The sequence below is a fragment of the Dasypus novemcinctus genome, chromosome 26 (assembly GCF_030445035.2).
Source record: "Dasypus novemcinctus isolate mDasNov1 chromosome 26, mDasNov1.1.hap2, whole genome shotgun sequence".
NCBI lineage: Eukaryota > Metazoa > Chordata > Mammalia > Cingulata > Dasypodidae > Dasypus > Dasypus novemcinctus.
In genome coordinates this window covers 6,504,732-6,526,592 of record NC_080698.1, presented here as the reverse complement: position 1 = coordinate 6,526,592, position 21,861 = coordinate 6,504,732, and the positions used below count along the sequence as shown (strand labels likewise).

General features: G+C 56.5%; 1 protein-coding gene across 2 annotated transcripts in view; it reads left to right on the top strand.

Annotated features, from left to right (window-relative positions):
• SLC6A20 (solute carrier family 6 member 20) overlaps nt 1–21,861 on the top strand; it is a 54,684-nt gene that overhangs the window by 17,226 nt on the left and 15,597 nt on the right. For both annotated transcript variants that reach the window (XM_058288824.2, XM_058288823.2), the window contains exons 2-6: nt 6,690–6,830; nt 8,333–8,424; nt 13,742–13,969; nt 16,924–17,034; nt 18,037–18,278. In XM_058288824.2, the coding sequence (XP_058144807.1) occupies nt 6,690–6,830; nt 8,333–8,424; nt 13,742–13,969; nt 16,924–17,034; nt 18,037–18,278 (814 nt within the window). The remainder of the gene's footprint in view (nt 1–6,689; nt 6,831–8,332; nt 8,425–13,741; nt 13,970–16,923; nt 17,035–18,036; nt 18,279–21,861) is intronic.

The window sequence follows — 21,861 nt, the reverse complement described above, 5'->3', positions numbered from 1 at the left end:
TCAATATTGTCAAAGTCTCTTGTCCATTCATACCTGGCCCAAATACTCTGCATGGTGCCTCTCCATTTGCGTTATCTTCTAGGGTGGTCACTACAACCTCTAAAAACAATAAAAGTATCTGCTACATCTCCAAACATGTTCCTGAAGTAGATGGAGAGTACGTTGCAGTTTCAGACTCCTGCAGCGGCCAGCAATGGCTTGATGTGGCCAGATGTACCATGGACGTGGCCTCCAGACTGGCTCTGTTTCATAGTGCTGAAGGGCGCTTTGCACCAGGCCGGAGAAACCCAGGAGCCTGTTCTCCAAGTTTCTCTCTAAAATCAATGAACCAGGGCTGCTCTGGGGCCAGAATAGTGAGAAATGATTATTGCTGTTTGAAGCCACTGCCTTTTTTTTTTTTAACTTCTCAATACTTCATCACGTATTTCATAAAGGACATTCTCTTACATAATTCCAGTACAACTAGCAAAATCAGGAAATTAATATCACTCTATGACTATTTTATATACCATATTAAAATTTTACCAGTTGTCCCACTAATGTCCTTTTTTCCGGATCTAGGCTCACAATCGCACGTTGCATCCAGCGATCTAGTTGATTCCGTGGTGTGGCTGGACAGGTCCTCCGCTGGTCCCCCCAGTAGGCTCGTGGGGCTGCCTTCGCTGCAGAGTCCCAGGAGGCCCCACCGCCGCCTGGCAGCTGGTGCTGGCAGCTGGCCAGGCCTGGCTTCTCCCGCACATGGCTCTCAGCCCCCGCAGCCTGTGCCGGCCTCCTTACGCAGAGGCCCCCGGCATGCGAAGGCGGGAGCGGCAAGGCCGCTGGAGGTCCGAGCTCTGCCACCCACACGGCATCGGCATCCTTTCACCGCATGCTGTTGGTCGGAGCACACCACAGGCCAGCCCAGCTCCCGGGGCTGCGGAAGTAGCCCCCAGCTCTGGGTGGATGGAGTGGCAAAGAATGCGTGTCCGTAGTTAATCTGCCACAATATGCCCGTCAGGATACGTGGGTACAAATGCATCCCTTTTCAGGTCCCATTGTTAGCTGGAAAATGTGCCTATTTTAAAATTGTATTTTCTTAAGCAGCTCCGAAAAATTCAAATACCTTCCCCAGATCTACTTGACCTGGTTTTCTTTTCTCTTTTTTTTAAGATTTATTTATTTATTTTCCTCCCTTCTCCTCCTCCTAACCTGCGGTTTTTGCTGTCGGTGTCCATTCGCTGTGTGATCTTCTGTATCTAGTTCTCTTTTTGTCTTCTCTTCTCATCTTTCTCCTCTAGGATTCACCAGGATTCATTCCTAGGGACCTCTGATGGGGAGAGAGTTTCTGTCAATTGAGCCACCTCAGTTCCTGGTTTCTGTTGCACTTCACCTTGACTCTCCCCTTCGTCTCTCTTTTGTTGCGTCATCATCTTGCTGCGTGACTCACTTGTGCAGGCACCAGCTCGCCATGCGGGCACTTGCACTCACCACACAGGCACTCACACGGGCACTGGCTTGCCGCGCAGGCACGCTTTCTCTTCTTCTTTTTCACCAGGAGGCCCCAGGGTTCAAACCCGGGTCCTCCCATATGGTAGGTAGAAGCCCAGTCACTTGAGCCACATCCGCTTCCCTGAACTGGTTTTCTATGAACCTAATCTTAGTAGTTTACTCTTGGTTCTTAGTTCCTAGAAAGACAATAATCAGAACTTCCCAGCTCTGCTCCCAGAAAAGTCAGAAATAAGATAACTTCTCATTTGGAGCTCCTTAGAGTCCAGGAAATCTGCAACTTCCCTGAGAGAAGAGGGGTGAACCAGACATCAGACAGGAGTTTTGCATTCAGGCGATAACACAGGGTTAATAAATTTGCTACATCCAGTCAGGAGACCCTGTAAAAAAATTTTGAGTCACCTCCACCTGGCAGGTCCACCTCGGTCCTCCCTTGATGCTCAGCCCCTGTTCCCCCTATAAAAACCCGAGCCCCTTCTCACTTTGAACTGGTTTTGGGGGAGATTCCCCCAGTTCCTTGCTTGTGCGCTTGCAATAAACCACCTTCTCACGGAGAGACGTGTTTCTCCTTTGCAGCGCCGGATCGGGCAGGCCCTTCTCCTGGAAATAACAGAGCTTATGGGAAACATGCAGTAAAACTCATTCGTTTTGGTGTTTGGTTCTGAGTTTTAACAAATGCATATAATTGTGTTCCAACCACCACAATCAAAATCCCTCATGCTCTTTTGTAGCCAGGCTCACCCCACTTCCCAGCAACCAGAGGTCTGTTTCCTGTCCCTAGAATTTTGCCTTTTCCAGAATGTCATCTAAGTGACACCTTTCACTTGGCACAATGCCTTTGAGCTGCAGCCACGTTGTTGCAAGGATCAGTAACTTGTTCTTTTTCTTGAATGAGTAGCATTCCATTGTGGGTGTGCAGCTTTGTTCCTCTCCTCACCCACTGAAGGGCAACTGGGTTGTTTCCAGTTGTAGGCAGCTACGAACTGCTATAAACATTCATGCAGAGGTTTTTGTGTGAACCTGTTTTCATTTCTCTGAAGTAAATACCTAGGAGTACAGTTGCTTAGTCACATGGTAAGTGCAGGGTTTTTTGGTGGTTTTTTTGAGTTGTTTTTTTTTTAAGATATTTATTTTCCCCCTTCCCCTCCTCCCACCCTGCTGGGTTTTTTTGCTGTCAGTGCTGTCTTCTCTTCTCATTTTCTCTCCTCTAGGAGTCACTGGGATTCGATCCTGGGGGCCCTCTGATGTGGAGAGAGGTTCCCTGTCAATTGCGTCACCTCAGCTCCTGGTTTCTGCTGTGCTTCACCTTGACTCTCCCCTTGTCTCTCTATTGATGCATCATCATTTTGCTGCATGACTCACTTGTGTGGGGCACTGGCTTACCATGTGGGCACTGGTTAGCCATGCAGGCACGCTTTCTGTTTTTCTTTTTTACCACGAGGTCCCAGGGATCAAACCCAGGTCCTCCCATATGGTAGGCGGAAGCTCTATCACCTGAGCCACATCCGCTTCCCACGTGTAGGTTTAACTTTCTAAGAAATTGCCAGGCTGTTTTCCCAAGTGGCTGTGCCATTTTACATTCCACCAGAGGGACCCAGCCCTCAGTGTGATCGGTCTGTTTTTATTTTAGCCATTCTAACAGGAACTAGTGGCATCTCACTGTGGTTTGAATTTGCATTTCCCTAATGACCACTGACGTCAAGCATCTTTCCACGTGCTTGTTTGCCATTTTTATATCTTCTTTGGTATAACCTCAGTTCAAACCTTTTGTAAATCTTTAAGGGGTTCTTTGTTTTCTTTCTATTGAATTCTGAGGGCCTTTTCTATATCCTCGACCTGAAGTCTTTGTCAGATGTGTGTTTTTGCAAATATCTTCTCCGAGTCTATAGCTTATCTTTTTATTCTTTTAACAGTGTCTTTTGCAGAGCGGAAGTTTTTAATGAAGGCCAACTTATCAATAGTCTCTCTTATGGATAGTGCTTTTGATGACGTATCTAAGAAATCTTTGCTTAACCCGAGGTCGTAAAGATTTTCCCGTTTTCTTCTAAAAGTTTTATTGTTTTATAGTTTTAGGTCTGTGGTCCATTTAGAGTTTGTTTGTTTTTTGTGTCAAATGTGTGTAAGAGTCAAGGTTCATTTCTTTGCCCGTGGATGGCCGATGGGCCCAGCCCCATGTGTCGAAAAGACGGCTGCAGAGCACAGCGCCTGGGTCGTGTGGCTTTGCATGAGTGGGGAGCGGCGTGGTGGAACTTCCCGAGGACGGGGCAGAGGTCCCCTGTGCCACCTGGGCCCCAGCCGCTGGGCTTCCCACCCTCCACGGGCAGCGGGGTCAGGAGCCGCAGGCCCTGCCGGAGGGACGGCCCTTCCCCAGGCCTGGCGGTTCCCGGTGACCGCCGAGGTGAGTCCGCGATGGCCCGCGGCACCGAGGGCTGGAGGCAGGAGCCTGCTCTTCCACGGTGGGAGCCACGAGGCCCCTCGGACTCCTGCGACGCCCGAGGGGGTCTGGCAAGTGGCCGACACGAGCCCCCGCCCCAGGGGAGCCCAGCCCGGCAGGGTCCTCCACGCGGAGGCCGGGAGCAAGGGCGCAGGACTTTGTTCTAGGCCCGTACGTGAGCCTGGGAGGACAGAGCGCTCCTCACCAGAGCCCGCAGGTGCCCAGTCAGCCGCGTCAAGACGCCGGGGCGGGGGCGGCTCCTCCACACTGCCCGTGCTAGGGGGTCACCCGTGCCAGGGGTCACGAGAGAGGATGGCCGGGGGCCGGCACCCTCCTCTCACGGCGTGCTTGCTCCGGGCTCGGCCTTTGTCCCAGCAGTCCTGCCTCCGGGATCTCTGTCCCAAGGAAGTAACCAAGCAGGTGAACCAGACTTTGTCCCCCAGTTTTGTGATGGCAGAGCCCTGGAATTACTGCCTCAGTGCCCAAGGAGCAAGGAAATTAATTCTGGGTCCGTCTCCGTAACGCAGCCCCTTGAGGGTGATGCATTGCGTGATGGCAGGGAGGGGTGTTTGTGCAAAGGTGTGTGGCAAGAGAAGTGGGCTAGAGGATGACCTGCCTGTACAAAGGAGGCATTCTGGGACTATTAGGTATTTCTGTAAGTACATCTACTGTTTACCTGAACTCCTCTATAGCCAGCTCTTAACCCCTGCCACTGTAGGGCCAGGGTTTCATTTTCATTGGAAGTCCTGTCCTCCTCTGTCACCAGATCTTCTTTCATGTCCACTGCCAAGGGGCTGGGGACTGGGGGAGCGGTGGCTGAGGGGCTGCCAGGAGGAGGGGCAGGGCCAGCGGGGGAGCAGCGGGTCAGAGGTGGGCGGGTGGCCCTGCCACAGGGCCTGCCACTGCCCTCTTGCCTGGCACTGGTGGGGGTTCCCGTAGCTCCGCTCACGCTCCCTGGCTGGTCCCCGGCTCTCCACCACCACCGAGGGCACTTGCCCGCAGATGGCGTGGAAGTCCTATTAGTCATAGTACCCTCTATTAAATGAAATTCAGGCTGAAGGCCCCCGGGTCGAGCAGATAGAAACTGAAGTGCTCCAACAGCGGAGGCGGGCCTGCATCCCCGTCCACTGGAGACTCGTGGCCTCCCCCACACGCACACCCAGTCCCTGACTCGTGTCTGAAGACACCAGGCCTGACAATTACCAGGCAGCTGAAATTCCTCGGCCCACACGGCCCATCGAGGCAGGAGGCAGGGCTGCTACTGTCCCCCCCCACACCCAGCTCGGGGCCTGGACCAGAGGACATGCTCGGCAAAACGGCTGTTGAGGACCCCAGCTCCTTGTGGGGCATCGTCGGGGCTGAGGACCAAGTCCAGTGGCAGTGTGTGGAGTGGACAGCCGGGAGGAGGGATGCAGGGCTGATACTCGACATATTTACCAGCTCAGGGGCCCTGACTCTGACCAACCATTCATTGCTGAAATACAGGATGAAATGGGAGTTCCTGGTGGAGGGGCTGGGGCAACTGAGGCATCAAGGAAAGCCAACCCCAGGGGCTTGAAAGAGAGGCAGTTTAGGGAAGCAGACCTGGCCCAGTGGTTAGGGCATCCGTCTACCACATGGGAGGTCCGCGCTTCAAACCCTGGACCTCCTTGACCCGTGTGGAACTGGCCCATGTGCAGTGCTGATGTGCATAAGGAGTGCCCTGCCACACAGGGGTGTCCCCTGTGTAGGGGAGCCCCACGCACAAGGAGTGCACCCCATAAGGAGAGCTGCCCAGCGCGAAAGAAAGTGCAGCCTGCCCAGGAATGGCGCCGCACACACGGAGAGCTGATGCAGCAAGATGATGCAACAAAAAGAAACACAGATTCCCGTGCTGCTGACAACAGAAGTGGACAAAGAAGAACATGCAGCAAATAGACACAGAGAACAGATGACTGGGGGGGGGGCGGGGGAAGGGGAGAGAAATTAAAAAAAAAAAAAAGAGAGAGAGAGGCAGTTTACCACCAGGAGGGAAGTATTTAACTATTATAACAGTTGGCATGATTGCATATAATCCATGGATGGATGGATAGACAAACGGATGGATGTGTGGAAAGTTAAAAGGATAAGATGGATGGATGGATGGATGGATGGATAGATGGATGAGAAAAACAGAAGGCTTGAAAATGGATGATGAGTGAATGGAATACTGGATAGATGCATGAGAGGAAGGACAGAAGAGTGACTAAGGAAGGTGGAAGGATGGAGGGTGAGTAAAAGAAAGGAGAATGGATATAAAAAGAGAAAAAGAAAAGGATGGATGGAAGGCAGGATGCTGGAAAGATGGATGGATGATGGATGGATGAACAGAGAGTTGGATGAATGAATGAGTGGGAAGATAAATGGAGGGATGAATGGTAGATGGATGAGAGGAAAGAAGGTTGGATGAATGAGAAGGGGAAGAGTGAGGAGAAGGGTTGAGAATGAGTAGAAGGAAAGGAGGGTGGATGGATGGGAAGGTGGAAGGATGGATGGGGAAGTAGAAGATGGCGGGGGAGGCGGAAGGAAGGAAGGGGAGGCAGAAGGATGACAGGGAAGGTGGAAGGATGGATGGGGAGGCAGAGGATAGATGGGGAGGCGGAAGGGTGGAAGGGGAGGCGGAAGGATGGATGGGGAGGCGGAAAGCCTGAAGGGTGGAGGGGCGCTGGGCGGAAGGACGTCTGCCCAGGGGTTGTGTGGGGGCAGAGTCAAGCTCATGGTGTGTCCCGGCTCCCGCCCCGGCCGCCCGCAGGTAGCTTCCTGGTCCCCTACCTCGTCATGCTCGTGGTGGAGGGAATGCCGCTGCTGTACCTGGAGCTGGTGGTGGGACAGCGCATGCGGCAGGGCAGCATCGGCGCCTGGAGGACCATCAGCCCCTACCTCGGTGGTGTCGGTACGTGAGGCCCTCTAGGGCCCCCTCACCCGGGGACCCCCACTCTCTGTCCTGGCAGCGCAGGCCCGGGGTGGGCAGGGGCTCCATGGGCGGGGGCACTGAAGGTGGCCGCGAGGGCCTGGCAGGGCCTGGCGTCCCCTCCCGAGGCAGGGCAGAGGGAGGCTGCGTGCCGCCCGGAACAGAGGCTCTGGGCCTCAGTTTCCTCACCTGTGGAGGGGGAAGGGCTGAACTCAGAAACCCGGCCAGCAGCCTCCCCGGGAGCCCAGGCCTGTTCCCCACTTCCCCGCAGAACCAGCCCCTCTCAGAGCACCGCCTGCGGGCCGGGTCCTAGCCCACGGGGTAAGGGCGCAGATGTCACGGAGGCCGAATGGTACTGCCAAGAGGCTGCGCGCAGAGCGACACGGCGTCACCTCATACCCGGCCTCCCCCGAGGGCCCCCAGCCAGTGTCCAGGGCGCCTCGGGAGACGGTTCACCCGCCCCAGAGCCCTGCCACCCAGGGCTGCCCGTGCAAGCAGGAGGGACTTTGACCCGCACTGTCCAGGGGAGAAGGCTGGCAGGAGGGCAGAGGGCGGTCCCAGAGCGAGAAGGTGCAAACCGGCACGCGACCTGGTCTCGGACACGGGAGAAACGTGACCTGTGGCCTGGCAGACCATCGCAGACCCAAATTGCCTCTCACCCTGAGGCTAGAAATGTTATCACGGAGGTGTGCGGTCTTACAGTCTGCCAGGGAAGCAGTCACAGAGGGCTTCTCGGAGGCAGCGCTCATGCCCGCCCTCAGGGAGCTGAGTGTTGCACGACCAGCTTCTCTGGGCACAGTGAGGCTGGGGAAGGAACCCTGGCTTGTGCCATGTACCGATAGCCATGGCACTGCGGCTTCCACCACGGCTGACTCCAGACTGTGCCAAGCAGACGCAGCGCATGGCGCTGGGCGGAGGTGTGCTGGTCCATCTCTCTGCCCCGGCCCTGCCCCGGGTTCCACACTGGCCTGACCAGGGGGACAGCCCTGGTCCCCTCCTGTCCGGTCATACCTCCTCACACCCATAACCCAGCCACTGTGGGGCAGGGTTGGCCCAAAGGCCCAACGTCAGGTGGGCCAAGGGGGCAGCTGTGTTGCCTGGCATCAGGGGCACTTGGCAGCAAGCTGCTCGCTAGGCTTGAGTCTCGAGGCTCGGCTGGTGCCTCGGTTTTCTGCTCTGTGAAATGGGGGTAATAGTACCTGCCTCGCGATATTGTTATGAGGTCCAAAGGCACAGGAAGGGCTTGGCACGGCGCCTGGCCCTGGGCGTGCAGCGTCACCAGCCTCCTGCCCGGGAGGCCAGCCTCCGGCCACCCCCACGGCGGGCGCGCAGGTGCCTGCCGCGTGGCGGGCGCATGGAAGCCTGGTGAAGTTTCCTCGACAGACTCGGCGGAGGGGAGGGCCGGGGCGGCCGCGGCAGGTGCATCTGGGCGCGCCCGGCTGTGGCCGAGGGCGGGGCGGGTCCTGAGCGCCCTCTGCCCGCAGGCGTGGCCAGCGTGGTGGTCTCCTTCTTCCTCTCCACGTACTACAACGTCATCAACGCCTGGGCCTTCTGGTACCTCTTCCACTCCTTCCAGGTGAGCGGGGCCCGCGCCGGGCGGGGATGGGGTGCTGGGGGGACAGGAAGTGGCGAGAAGGGCTGGGGGAGCTGGGCACCCCAGACCGAGCGGAGGCCTCCTGAACCTGGGATCCACAGACCCCCCGAAGTGGCACGCGGGCTGCGCACCGGGGGGCGTGCGTGGCGCCCCTGGGGGGCAGGCCCAGGGCTTTCCCGGGGCTCTCCGAAAAATACGACCCCAAAGTATGGATCCTGTAGCGGGCCCCGGGGAAGCCCGTGCAGCGGCCGCGGGGGAAGCCCGCCTCCCGGCAGGCCGCGCCGTCCTCCTCCCCCGCCTGTCCCTGTCCCCCTGCCGCTGTCCCCCGTCTTTCCAGGCCTCTGACCCTGTCTCCAGGCTAAGCCCCTCCTGTCCCTGCAGACCCCAAGGTTCTCCTGAGGGCCTCTGCCACCCTCTGACCCAGCAGGGGCTTCTCCTAAAGACAAACGTTTTAAACAATGTGTTGTAAGGATAAGCAAAGGTGAAGCTCGCGGCAGAAAACGGGGACCAGGCTGAAATTGCAAGACAGGGCGCCCTCCTTCCACCCCGGGGGAGAGGCGTGCGCCCCTCTGCGCCCACACCCGGCTCCCCTTGCCGCTCTCAGGGGCTCCCCACAACCTCCTGCAGCCACCACCCGCCCCCCCCATCCCGGGTGGGAAGACAGGGCAGGAGACAGGCACTAAGCGGGCCCCCCGCCTGGGACCCCCGGCGGGGCCCTCGAGCCGTGAGTCGGGAACCTCGGGTGAATAAGGCCGGTTGTCCTGACTCGACATTGACGCTTGGAAGCTAAGGCATCCACGCCCCAACCGGGCCCCCCGGCTAACCCCACCCGGTCATGCCAAGTGGAAAACTGCCACGCCGCCCCCCTACTCTCCCCGGCTCCCCCCAGCTCTCCCCAGCCTCTGGGTGCAGACAGGAAACCCCCTTGTCCCCCCGCCGGTGCCCGGGGCCCTCCCTCTGCAGCGCTGCCACCCACGGCCGGGCAGGGCAAGCCCCAGCCCGGGGTCCCCATGCCCGCTCGTGGGTGGTGGGGCTCTGCACACGAAGGCCGACGTCCACAGGTGGGAGTCACGAGTCGGGTCGGACATCAGCTACTCCGGCCATCTCCCAAAGGCGAAAGCCAGGGGTCTCCCAGCGGGGGCCACCTGTCCCCGTCCCCACAGGCACGGGAGCCCGGGCTCCCCGAGCCTCCCCTGGCCCCCACCCTGGCCCCTGACAGAGCAGTGGCGGCACGGCAGGCACGCTCGCCTCCACTCACCCTCGCACTGCGCAGGCCTCGGCCGGGCACCTTAGAAGGATTCGCTTATTTCATCCCCCAGCAGCCCTCGGGGCTGAGAGGAAGCGAAGCCGCGGTGGGAGGTGGCCGCAGCCCCTGTCCGTCCCTGCGTCCTGACCAGGCCTCGCGGCCACGCGTCAGGGGCCATCCCAGCAGGGGCCTGGCTGCCCCACACGGCCAGCAGAGCTGCAGGCCTGCTCCCCCCTGCTGGACCCGGGCAGGAAGTGGGCTGGGAGGGTTCACCCCCACAAGCCCTTCCACGCCTCAAGCCTCCGGGCCGGGTGCTCGTTGGAATCGGTTAGGGGGGCTCTAAAAACTCCCAATGCCAGGCCCCACCCCAGACCCCTGAAATCACGACGATGGGGGTGTGGCCTGGGCATCGCGCCAAGTGATTTGACCTGGGCCCGGCGAATGGACGGCACAGGCCAGGCGGCCCGGGCTCCGGTTAGGCTGGGGGACGTGGTGCCGTCGGCGCCCGTCCCCATGGCAGCAGCGCTCGCCCGAGGGTCAGCCGCGAGGGGGGCTTGGGGGGGCTGGGAGGCTCGCCGAGCAGAGGTTCCAGCACAGCCACGCCTGGTGGCTCCATCGAGTGGGGTCTGGACGGGTCACCCCACCAGGCGCCGGAGCCCTGCTACCCAGGATGCCAGGGAGCAATGGGAGAAGGCATTATTGAGCACCAGCTGTATGCCAGGCACTGAGCTGGGCGTGTCTATGTACCCGAGTCACCCTCCAAGCCCACGAAAGAGAGATGATGTCCTCATTTTGCACACGAGGACGCCGGCTCGGGGAGTCCAGGACGCGTCAAGCGAGCGCAGTCTGAGCGGCAGGGCTGGGATTTGCACCCAGGCCGGTCCGGCTCCCAGGCCCGTTCTCATTCCAAAGGCAGCGGGGGCCCCCAGCGTCCCCTCCTGCCAGCTTCTCGCCCTCCGGCTGATTAGTGGACGACGCTGGGCCCGCGTGTTGAGAAGGATTCCGAGGAGGCTGCGATTGCGATCAAGATGCCAGGTGCAGTAAATGACCTGCCACAGGCTCGGGGGTCCTCTCTGCCGTGCCCACTGGGGTGTGCTGGCCCACGCGATGCGTTCCCGCGGTGGGCAAGCGTTGAGGACAGCCTTGCCCCGTGCGGCTTCCAGAACCCACCAGCCCGAGGCATCGGCTGGAAGACGGCCCGCCACATGGGCAGAGAGCTGGAAATCCAGGGCGTCGGCGCCCTGCTCTGACGTAGCACGGCCTCCAGCCGGGCTCAGAGGGGCCACTCTGGCTGCGCCCGTCCAGTGGGCCAGATGGAGCTGGTCTCTGCCCCTCCAGGGGTGGCTGGAGGGGGCTTGGTGCTGGCTGCCGCCGTGGCACCTTGGTTCTCCACGTGGCCTCTCATCCTCGTGGACTCTCAGGGGCCAGGAGTCTAACGGGAATGTCTTGACACAGCCCAGGTTTCCAGCCCAGGGCAGGAAGGGCAGCTACAGGCCCTCGAGGCCTGGCAGGCCACCCAGCGCACTCCTGCCATGCTGTGCTGGCCACAGCAAGCCCCAGGCCAGCCCGGGGGCGAGGGGAGGCAGGCCACCTCTGGACGGGGCCGTGGGTGGTGGCATCTCCCTGACCAGCCTGTCTTCCCCAGACCTCCAGGTCGTAGCTGGAAACCCCCACATTCCAGGGGGCAGGCATGGCTCGAGGGCCGGGGGCCCCAGCAGCGCAGGCCCTGAGCCCTGCCTCGGCGCACAGGCGCGGGCTCCGGGCGGGGGTGGCGCTGCTGGGCTCAGTTAGGCTTTCTGTGTGTGACACACTGCGATGGAAGCCAGGAGCAGGGTGGTCAGGCTTCCTTCTTTTTTATTTCCTCTTCCTTTTATTATTTTGTATTTTCCAAATAGTCTGTAAACACATGGTTTTCTTTAGATCCAGAAAACAATTGTTATAAAGATAAAAGGAAAAGAAATAAAAACTACTTGGGGGTCCTGGGAGACAGGCCTCGGAGAGACCACATCAAGGCGACTGTCGCCCTTTAATTGTATTTCCCTGATGATGTGGCCTTTTTACTAGGAAAATACTGCACACACAGAACCGTCTTCTGCTTGGTGACTATTTGCATCCAGGGCTCTGCCGTAGAAAGACGAGCCATTCAGAGCTTTAATACCTGTAAGAGCAAGTGGAGCATCACATTTTTATTATTGCAGTAGATTTCATCCTGGCACTTAAAAGTTTGCCTGTAGGATGTTCCAACAGTCTCTGGGACTGAAGGATTAATGATGATTTACAGTTGGGAAGTCCATTACAGCTTCTCTTGTGATTAATTTATCTTCTTCATCTGAATTTCTCTTAAAATTTACTATTTTATTAATTTCTTTGGTACTAGTTGAGGGAAACGTACTGTCTCGTATGCTTAGTTGTACTATGCTGTTTGTATCTGAACTGCTACCATTTTCCATGCCGAATGAACACACTGCTCAGAGAGCTTCCAAAAAACTTTTTCCTCATTGACTATATGTCCCCTGTGCAGAAAATTCAACAGAAAAATTGCACCTGTGTTTTGGCATTTTGGGGTTCAAACAGGCACAAAAAAAATAGATAATAGCAACAACCGCAAGAGTTGAGTAATTGAATTTGATAATCTCACAGCCACGTCAGTGTGTCTGTTACCTGCAAGGCCAAATTCATAATTGATCGTGAGTCATTTGTAAGGATCGCAGACTTGTGGGCTAACGATAAATCGTACTCAGGATCTGATCAAAAAAAAGAAAAAAAGGTGAACTTACCATTTGCCCATAAGGGAGAGCTGTGCAGGTGCACGTCAGGTGCAGGCGCAGGTGCAGGTACAGGTCAGGTGCAGGCACAGGTAAGGTGCAGTCTTCCAGAACAAAGCCACATCAGGTCTCACGTGAGGTCTGGGCAGGAGAGTGTTAGGGATTGGCTGACATTCAGTAGCAAGGGCGTCTAGGGATCGAGGGATGTAAGCTGCGTCCCCATCTTTTTTCTCTTAGTGCCATGCTTTTTGTCAAACGAAACCTGAGTTTACAGAACCCAGATCCCACAAAACTCATCGCCGGGGGCTGGTCCTGGCCTAGCACTTGCCCACCAGCCAGAATGAATTTCCACTCCCAGCCCACGCCTCTATTGAGCACTTGGTTCTTGCACCTGCACCATTTTAGGCTCGTTGTTCATACATAACAGAGATTCCATTCCAAACGGGGTTAAGTGTGAAGAATTGCATCGGGGGTAGCTGGACTCACACTCAGAAGGAGCCGCTAGTACCAGGTTCAGTCTCTCTCCAATGGGCAAAATTCCTCGTGGTGACGAGACAGCTGCCGTGGAGCCAGCCTCCTCTCCCTCTAGTTTCCAAGCCCAGTGTCCGTCGTGGGACACGTCCGTCTCCTCCACCGGCTCGTGCGGGCAGGAGCCTGGCCAGGAGCCAGCCTTCCAGCTCCAGGACTTGCTGGGATGTGTGGCAACATGGGCCCCCCGAGTGAGAGGCCATCTCCTCAGAGCTTGCGGGGGAGTCGGCCCCTCACTTGATTTGGGACGGAATTAGAGGCAGGGGGAGGCGTGGGAGAGCTTCAGAGGGAAGAGGGGCCCCAGGGGCGCCCTCGTCAGAGGCGGTGGGCCTGGGGGGCTGGAGGCGGGCTAGCTGGAGGCGGGCATTTTCTCGGCTTGGTGTGGGGGGACACGTGGCTTTCTCTGGCTGGGGGCGTTGGAAGCCGAGGTGACCACATCTGGACTGCTCTGGGCTGGTGGCTGCAGAGCTTTGAGTTCCCTTGTCGTAGGTGGCCTGGCCAGAGTCAGTCCAGACAGTCAGTGTCTCCCAGTTGAGCTCAACAAACACACCCGTGGAACTGTAGTGTGCAGCCCCCTCCCGCCGCTGTCCCCTTCCCAAGTCCCCTCTGTCCCGCTGACCAATCCCCATCTGCCTTCAGGAGCTCCAGCCCCCCTACCCTGAGGACCAGAGCCCTTTCCTTCCAGAAGGTTCCTCCCAGGGCCACCTCCCTTTGGCCTCAGCCCCCACCTCTCTGTGTAACGCTTGTCTTGGCCCCCAAGGACCCCCTGCCCTGGTCGGTGTGCCCCGTGAACGGGAACCGCAGCGGCTACGAGGAGGAATGCGAGAAGGCCTCCTCGACGCAGTACTTCTGGTACCGAAAGACCCTCAACATCTCGCCGTCCATCGAGGAGAGCGGGCGCCTGCAGTGGGAGCCGGCGCTCTGCCTGCTCCTGGCCTGGCTCGTGGTCTACCTGTGCATCCTGAGGGGCACCGAGTCAACCGGCAAGGTGGGACGGCGAAGCAGCGGGGGCCGGGGCGCCTGGGGGCGGGCAGGGGTGGCGGGCACGGAGGGCAGGGCTGGCGCGAGTGACCCTCGAGCTGACCAGAGGGCGGCCGGCGTGGTTGACGTCGCACCTCGGCCTGAGAAGACGAGCACGTCTGTCCCAGGCCAGTCCCCAAATCCCTGTGGCCCAGGGGGCACCAAGGAACTAGTTTTCCCTTCTTTAAAACCTTTGAAGGGAGCTGTCCCAACCCCTGGCTCTCAAACCTAGCCGGGCCTCAGCATCGCCTGAGGAACCTTAAAATGTACTGAGCCTCATCAGCCTGGGGTGCAACCTGAGCATGGAGGTATCTAGAAGCTCCCCAGGTAATTCTAAGGTGAGGCCAGTTTCAAGAACCTTTGCTGCAAGCTGCCTCAGTGACCCTGCGGAGCTGCCAGGGCTGAGCTCCATCCACCTGCTGCCCTCGGCGCAGCCCCAGGTTTACGCTGCTTGAACTGCATCGGTCCTTTAACTCGAATCTGCCCCAGGTGGAAGGTTTGCTTTGAGTGTTTCCATCATCTGCTGCCTTTCTCAAGCCACTATGACTGCCCCCGGACCCCCAGTGTGGCCCGTCTCAAACCCAGGGTCCCCTCAGGCGGAGCCACCCTGGCTGGGTGGTCTCCATCTCGTAGCAGCCCTTCCCGCTTTTCAGGGACATCTCCTGAGGCCAGAGAGGTAAAGTCACCTGCCCAGGTGAGGCACCAGCGAGTGAGGGTAGGACCAGGGACTGAAGCCACCTCCGCCCCGGACACCTCCCCTGGCCCTGGAGGGGTGCGTCGCCCGCTGTTTGCTTCTCCTTGCCTTTTGTGACCTCCTTAGTGGCAACTTTTCCTGCTGAGAAGCTGGGGGGCTCTCGCCCTCTTGACCACCTGAGCCACTTCCTCCAATCCCTCGCGATTCCTGGCGGCATCTAGACCAGAACCCCCATGGCGCTCCAGGGGCCCTGTGCCACCCCGCTCTCGTGGCCGGGGCCCTGTGCCACCCCGCTCTCGTGGCTGGCTGGCCGTTTTCTTCGGGCTTCCAGGGCTCTGTGCTGGCCCCCGTTTAGCGCCCCGGCACACTGTCCATGGCCCAGCTTAGGGGCTAGCGAGACAGGTCCTCCCCCCGGGACAGTGCGGAGCCTGTGGCAACTCCCTCCGTCCCACCATGAAGCTCGGTGATGCTTTTATGCTCATAAAAATATTTTGTAATTTATCTTTGCCGGGTATTATGAACATGATCCAAAAGATCTTAGGCTACATCTGAAAACTGGAGATTTCACGAGGTGATTTATAAATGTGTCAAATGAGGCCACAAATACATGCTTATTCCACTGTCTATTTCCTGTGCTTAAAGCCCCACTCCTCTCCATGACAGAACTGCCCCCCAACATCTCCATTTAGAGAGGATTCATTTTGCCAAAGGCTTTGTGCCATCCCCCAGCCCCCTCCTTTGGAGTCCCCTCTTTTCCCCCCAGGGATTTTGCTAGGCTGGTCAGCATGGGTTCTCCCACAGTTCGGCTTGAGCCGGCGCCTGGCCCTCCGGCTGGCTGCCCTGATGGGGAGAAGTGGGCTGCTGGTGGTGCTTGCAGAGCTTCCGAGAAACTTGCTCATCCGAGGCTTGGCAGGCCAGGACCTGGCCCCAAGCGTCCTCTTGGCGTTCCCCAGCCGTGTGCGCGGGGCACCCCTTACCCGGTCGGCCCTCGCGGCCCTCGGCTCACTGCCCAGGTGCCCCGCCCCTCCTGCTCACTCATTCCATCTCGCACCTGGTTTATTTTCTTGTGATCTCGGGGGGATTTGCTCTTCCCAAGTTACAGTGACACCAACTAAAAAACAATTACAAAAGAAGCACCCCAAGTCTCCCTGCTGTTCCCAAGGTGAGTGGGCACCGAGCGTCACTACGGGTGCCTAGGAAATTCATGGGAAGGTGGCACCTGCCTCGCAGGCACGGAGAGCCAGGGGCAGCCTCAGCCCATCGGCGGGGTCCCACCCACAAGGCAATCCTGCAAAACCATTCTTTGCTTTACGGAAGGGGCTCCGGTGTGCATGGAGGTCTCTACAGAAAAGACTCCAGCGCTAGATGAGTGATTGAGGACGTGCACGTTATGGCCTCTGTTGTGGGGTTTTGTTAAAGTCAGAATTACTCAGAGTATGAGAGAGCCTGCCAGAGCTACCACAAACGCCTAAGATGACACCACGGAACTCGCGATGCTTGTTAGTGGGAAAGAGAACTTGACTGACAAAAAAGTCTATTTATGTGCGATTTAAAAACCCATTGAAGTGAAGCCTTCAATGAGGTTTGCCATTAAAAAAACCACAGATCATTGAACTTATTGTATGTATTCTAGCAACATTGTACCCTACACTACAGCTCACAGCTTGTCCTTCAGGCACGCTCACAGCCAAGCTTCTCTAGCTCCCTGTCCTTGGGTAAGCTCTCCTTCCTCCAAGCCCTGAACACTTTTTTAGGGACACTATAAATCCTGCTAGTGGTTGTGCTTCCTACTTTGCGTAGGCCACTGGGAAGCTCAGAGCTGACTTTGGCTCACCTCTGCAGGCTGGGTAGAGCCCCACAGAGTCTATGGGCTATCCTTTTCTTTGGGCTTATCTTACTGAACTGCCCACATTTTCCTTTTGCTCCGATTCCTTTATCTAGCAATTTAGAAATGTTGGGGTGATGGGTGTATTTTTGTGGGAAGCGTGGAGGGTAGAGGCACCGACGCCTCTTTCTCTCTTCTCTAAGAGATTTCCTGGCGGTTACAGCTGTGGGCAGCCACATCCCACCACCCGCAGCCCCCGCCCAAGCCCGGGACCCAGGCCTGGGAACCTCCATGCCCTGTAGAGACACCGAGCTCTTCTGTGGGCACCGAGGGGCTGTGGTGGGCCCCGGGCCCTGTGGTCGCCTGTCTCCAGGAGGCTGACGCTGCCCTCTGCTGGCCACAGGTGGTGTACTTCACGGCGTTGCTGCCCTACTGCGTGCTCACCATCTACCTGGTCAGGGGCCTCACGCTGCACGGGGCCACCAACGGCCTCCTCTACATGTTCACTCCCAAGGTACGGGCGGGGGCCCGAGCACGGGGGGAGGGGCAGGAGGGGGAAGCTGTGGGCCCCCGGGAGGCTGGGCTGAGCCCGCCGGGTGTGGGGAGCCTGCGGGTCGCCTGGGGGCTCGGGCCCACTCCCCCCAGGGGCCCCCAAGCCCTGGAATTCGGAGCCTTAAGCCCAGCCCCCCTTCCGTTCCTCCCCCAGTCGTGCTGCTCGCCTCCTGCCTGGCCACCCTGCCCCAAGGCTTACCCCGACCCCCCAGACCACAACTGCCCTCCCGTCATCTCAGCCCCTGGGGCGGGATTTTCTGTGGTCCCTCCCCAACCCCCCACTCTGCAGGAGCCCCGGTCAGTGTCCCTCAGTGGAGGGGGTGGTGGGCCACGGGGCAGGGGGGTTCTGCCTTTAGCCAGTCTGGCCCCGGAAACAGAAAGACCGTAGCATCCCCCCAAAATGCACCCCACCCCATTTCCAAATGCCCGACCTAGCCCTCCACTACTGGGCCACAGCACCCAGCTCTGCAGGGTCCCTCCACCCAGCTCTGTGGGGTCCCTCCACCCAGCTCTGTGGGGCCCCTCCACCCCAGCTCTGCCAGGCTACAGCACCCCAGCTCTGTGGGGCTCCTGCACCCAGCTCTGTGGGACTCCTGTACCTCAGCTCTGCTGGGTCCCTCCACCCCAGCCCTGTGGGGCCCCTCCACTCAGCTCTGCCGGGCTACAGCACCCCAGCTCTGTGGGGCCCCTGCACCCAGCTCTGGATACCCAGGGCCTCACAGCTCCCTGGCACAGATAGGGACTCACTGGGTTTGGGGTGATTTTAACCTACACTTTTCAAACAAGCGTCTCCTCTGGGGAGGTGACACGAGGAAGGCCCGTGTGTGTCCCCTGCTGGGGGTGGCCGTGCCCAGGCTGGCCTCTGGCCGCCGCTGACGCCCCAGGCCTGTGCGCTCCTGGGCTCCCAGGCCGCTGCTGGAGCGTCGAGGCCTGGCCAGCGCCGCCCGCGCCTGCCGCCCTCCAGGTCGAGCAGCTGGTCAACCCCAAGGCCTGGATCAACGCGGCCACCCAGATCTTCTTCTCGCTCGGCCTGGGCTTCGGCAGCCTCATCGCCTTCGCCAGCTACAACGAGCCCTCCACCGACTGCCAGAAGCACGCCGTCATCGTGTCCCTGCTCAACAGCTGTACCTCCGTGTTTGCCAGCGTCGTCACCTTCTCCATCTACGGCTTCAAGGCCACCTTCAACTACGAAAGCTGCGTAAACAAGTAAGCCTGGGCGGCCCGCCGGGCCCCGCCCTAGGCGGAGGGGCGAGCCCCGCACCGGGGGCCAGAGGCGCGGCGGCCAGAGGCCGATGCCGCCAAGTTGCGGCATGTGGGACAGAGACTCGGCATCCGGCAAGTCCAAGCATGCCGTGAGGGACGAGGGTGGGGTTAGCAAGTCCAAGGCCCTCAGCAGAAGGCATTTGACAAACTTTAGCTCCTTCTGCCCCATCACCCCCATCTCAAATGTCACCACGAGCTCTTTTTATTACTTTTTAAAAATTTTTTATGTCTTTATTTATTTTTTAATGTTACATTAAAAAAATATGGGTCCCCATATACCCCCCACCCCTCTCACCCCACTCCTCCCCCCATAACAACAACCTCCTCCATCATCATGAGACATTCATTGCATTTGGTGAATACATCTCTGAGCACCGCTGCACCTCATGGTCTATGGTCCACACCATAGCCCACACTCTCCCACAGTCCACCCAATGGACCATGGGAGGACATACAATGTCCGGTAACTGTCCCTGCAGTACCACCCAGGACAACTCCAAGTCCCGAAAATGCCCCCACATCACATCTCTTCCTCCCACTCCCTACCCCCAGCAGCCACCATGGCCACTTTCTCCACACCAATGCCACATTTTCTTCTATTACTAATCACAATAGTTCATGAATAGAATATCAGTAAGTCCACTCTAATCCATACTCTATTCCTCCATCCTGTGGACCTTAGGATGGTTGTGTCCACTCCACATCTGTATCAAGAGGGGGCTTAGATTCCACATGGATGCTGGATGCAATTCTCCTGCTTGCAGTTGTAGGCACTCTTGGCTCCCTGGTGTGGTGGCTGACCTTCTTCACCTCCATGTTAGCTGAGTGGGGTAAGTCCAATAAACCAGAGTGTAGGGGTTGCAAGGCTGAGGCTCAGGGCCTGGCTATCACATGTTCAATCCAGAGATTCAGGCCCCCTGGGTGTACATTAAACCCCAGCCCCAACTACAGTTCTGATAAAAGTAACAGGAGAGGCTTGTGGGCAAAGATCACATCTGAGTCCAGCTCCATCACACAGAAACACAAACTACAATGTAGGGCCAACTGACATGGCACTGAACTCCATCTGCCATGACCATAGAACCTGTGGATCTCTGTAGCCCTCAGAAGAACCAATACCTGGGGTTGTATCTACTTTATCTGTCTCCAGGACTCTGCTCAGGTGTGCATAAGGGCAACCCCTCTGATAACCTCCCAGCTCTTTTTGGAGACTCATAGCCATATATACGCATTTGTCCTTCCCATTTTCCCCTTTTATTCAGGTCAAAAAGCATTTTTAACTCCTGGTATTATATGTAGATTGAGATATTCTGCTGGTCCGAGTTGACCCTTTTATTCAAGGTCATTTTCTAGTTACATCATCAGCTGGTACTTGGTAGTATTCCCTCGGCGCCAGAGAGGCTCATTCCCGGGAGTCATGTCCCATGCTGGGGGAAAGGCCACACATTTACATGCTGAGTTTGGCTTCAAGACTGGCCACATTTGAGCAACACGGAGGCTCTCAGGAGGTAACTCTTAGGCACCCTGCAGCTCTAGGCCTTGTTCTTCTTTCAGGTGCACAGGCTCACAAGCAGAGTCATTAGTATCAAGAACTCATTGTTGGACCTTCCTTCTTTTTTGGTCTTTGCCCTTGCACTTGGGGCATTGTTGCTGTTCCTTTAGGGACTGTGATAGAACTCCCCTGGCTAGGAACTCAGCACTCCCTCAGTTGTTGTTTTTAATTGTAACCACTATGAAAATATCCAAACATTTTTATGTACCCTGGATATATGCCCTGTAGGACTCCCTGCCAACCATGTGTCCCCTGTCAATAACATCCCACACCAGTATTCCTCCCCTGCCATTGTTGAACCTCTCTGTGATCCAAAACTTCTTCAAAAGTGAAACCCAATATATTGCCAGGTTCCATTAATAGTAAAATGGAATATAGTGATGAGTTTAAAGGTTAGATATAGAATACATGTTAATTTAGAAAAATTAAGGTAAAAATAAATTGGGGTATCAAAAAATTTAAAAATGCAAAAGCTTTGTTTTTGATATTTTGCCTTCCATCACTGCAATAAGTGTTGCCCTGTATGCAAATTGGCAAAGCAACTACTTCCGTCTTTTCCTCAGTGTCTATGTCCTATTTTTTTCCCTAATTATTAAGCTTATCGTCACAAAAGTTTTAGATCACAGTAATTCATATATACAGTACTCCCATATATCCAGCATAAAACCCTTTTCCTTTTCACAGCAATAATCTTTTTACATATTCATACTATATTTACTGAAACTGATATTGAGACAATAGCTTTCAAACAAGGTAACATTTGGGTTTACATTGTGGTTTATATTTTAGACTATACAATTTTCTAAATTTTTAGTTATCTTATGTTTTACATTATGATGTACATTTTAGCCTATCAGCCCCTATATATTTTTGGTGTAATTTAACATGTCTTATATCCATCCTTGTGCAAACTTGTGGAACACTTCTATTGCCCACACAGTTACATTGGTTCCATCTATTCAATACCTCTTTCCCCCTCCCCTTAGGGCCCACAGTGACAGTCAGTCTTCACTGCTTGAAGGACTATGTTCAGAGATACTTGCAACAGTGTTGAGGACTTGACATGCTCAACTGCCCTAATGCACTGGGAGCCACCATTTCTCTTGAGAGATACAATTCCCTCTATTTGAGAACATTATTATTATTTTTTAAAGTTATTTCTCTCCCCTCCCCACCCCCCCATTGTCTGCTCTCCGTGTCCACTTGCTGTGTGTTCTTCTGTGTCTGCTTGGATTCTTAGCAGCAGCACCGGGAATCTGTGTCTCTTTTTGTTACGTCATCTTGCTGCATCAGCTCTCCATGTGTGCGGCGCCATTCCTGGGCAGGCTACTCTTTTCTTGCGTGCTGGGCGGCTCTCCTTATGGGACGCACTCCTTGTGTGTGGGGCTCCCCTACACGGGGGATACCCCTGCATGGCACAGCACTCTGTGCACATCAGCACTGCGCATGGGCCAGCTCACCACATGGGTCAGGAGGCCCTGGGTTTGAACCCTGGACCTCCCATGTGGTAGACGGACGCTCTCTCTGTCTGGCCAAATCTGCTTCCCTAACCATGAGCTCTTTAGCTGAGCCACTCTAAATTATAGATGACAGAATTTACTTTCTGTGGCCCATTATCTAAATACGCAAGAAACATTCCACTACAGAGCCAGGAAAAAAAGAGCCCCATGTTTTCTGTAACCAAGAGTGAATGGGGGATACAGGAAGTTCCTGAGCACATGGGGGCGGGGGGAGATTATTTTTGCAACTCAGAAATAACTTTGCAAACAGTAAAGATCCTGTTTTAAAACGAATTTACACATATATACATATACCCATCTATAATACACAAGAATCATCCACATTTTATGCCATCCCCTATGGTAGCCACAAGAGGCTACTCATAAGCTTAATTTAAATGAGACAAAATAAAAAGCTCAGTGCCTCGGTCACACCAGCTACATTCGAGCGCATGGGGCATGCAGCCATCCTGCT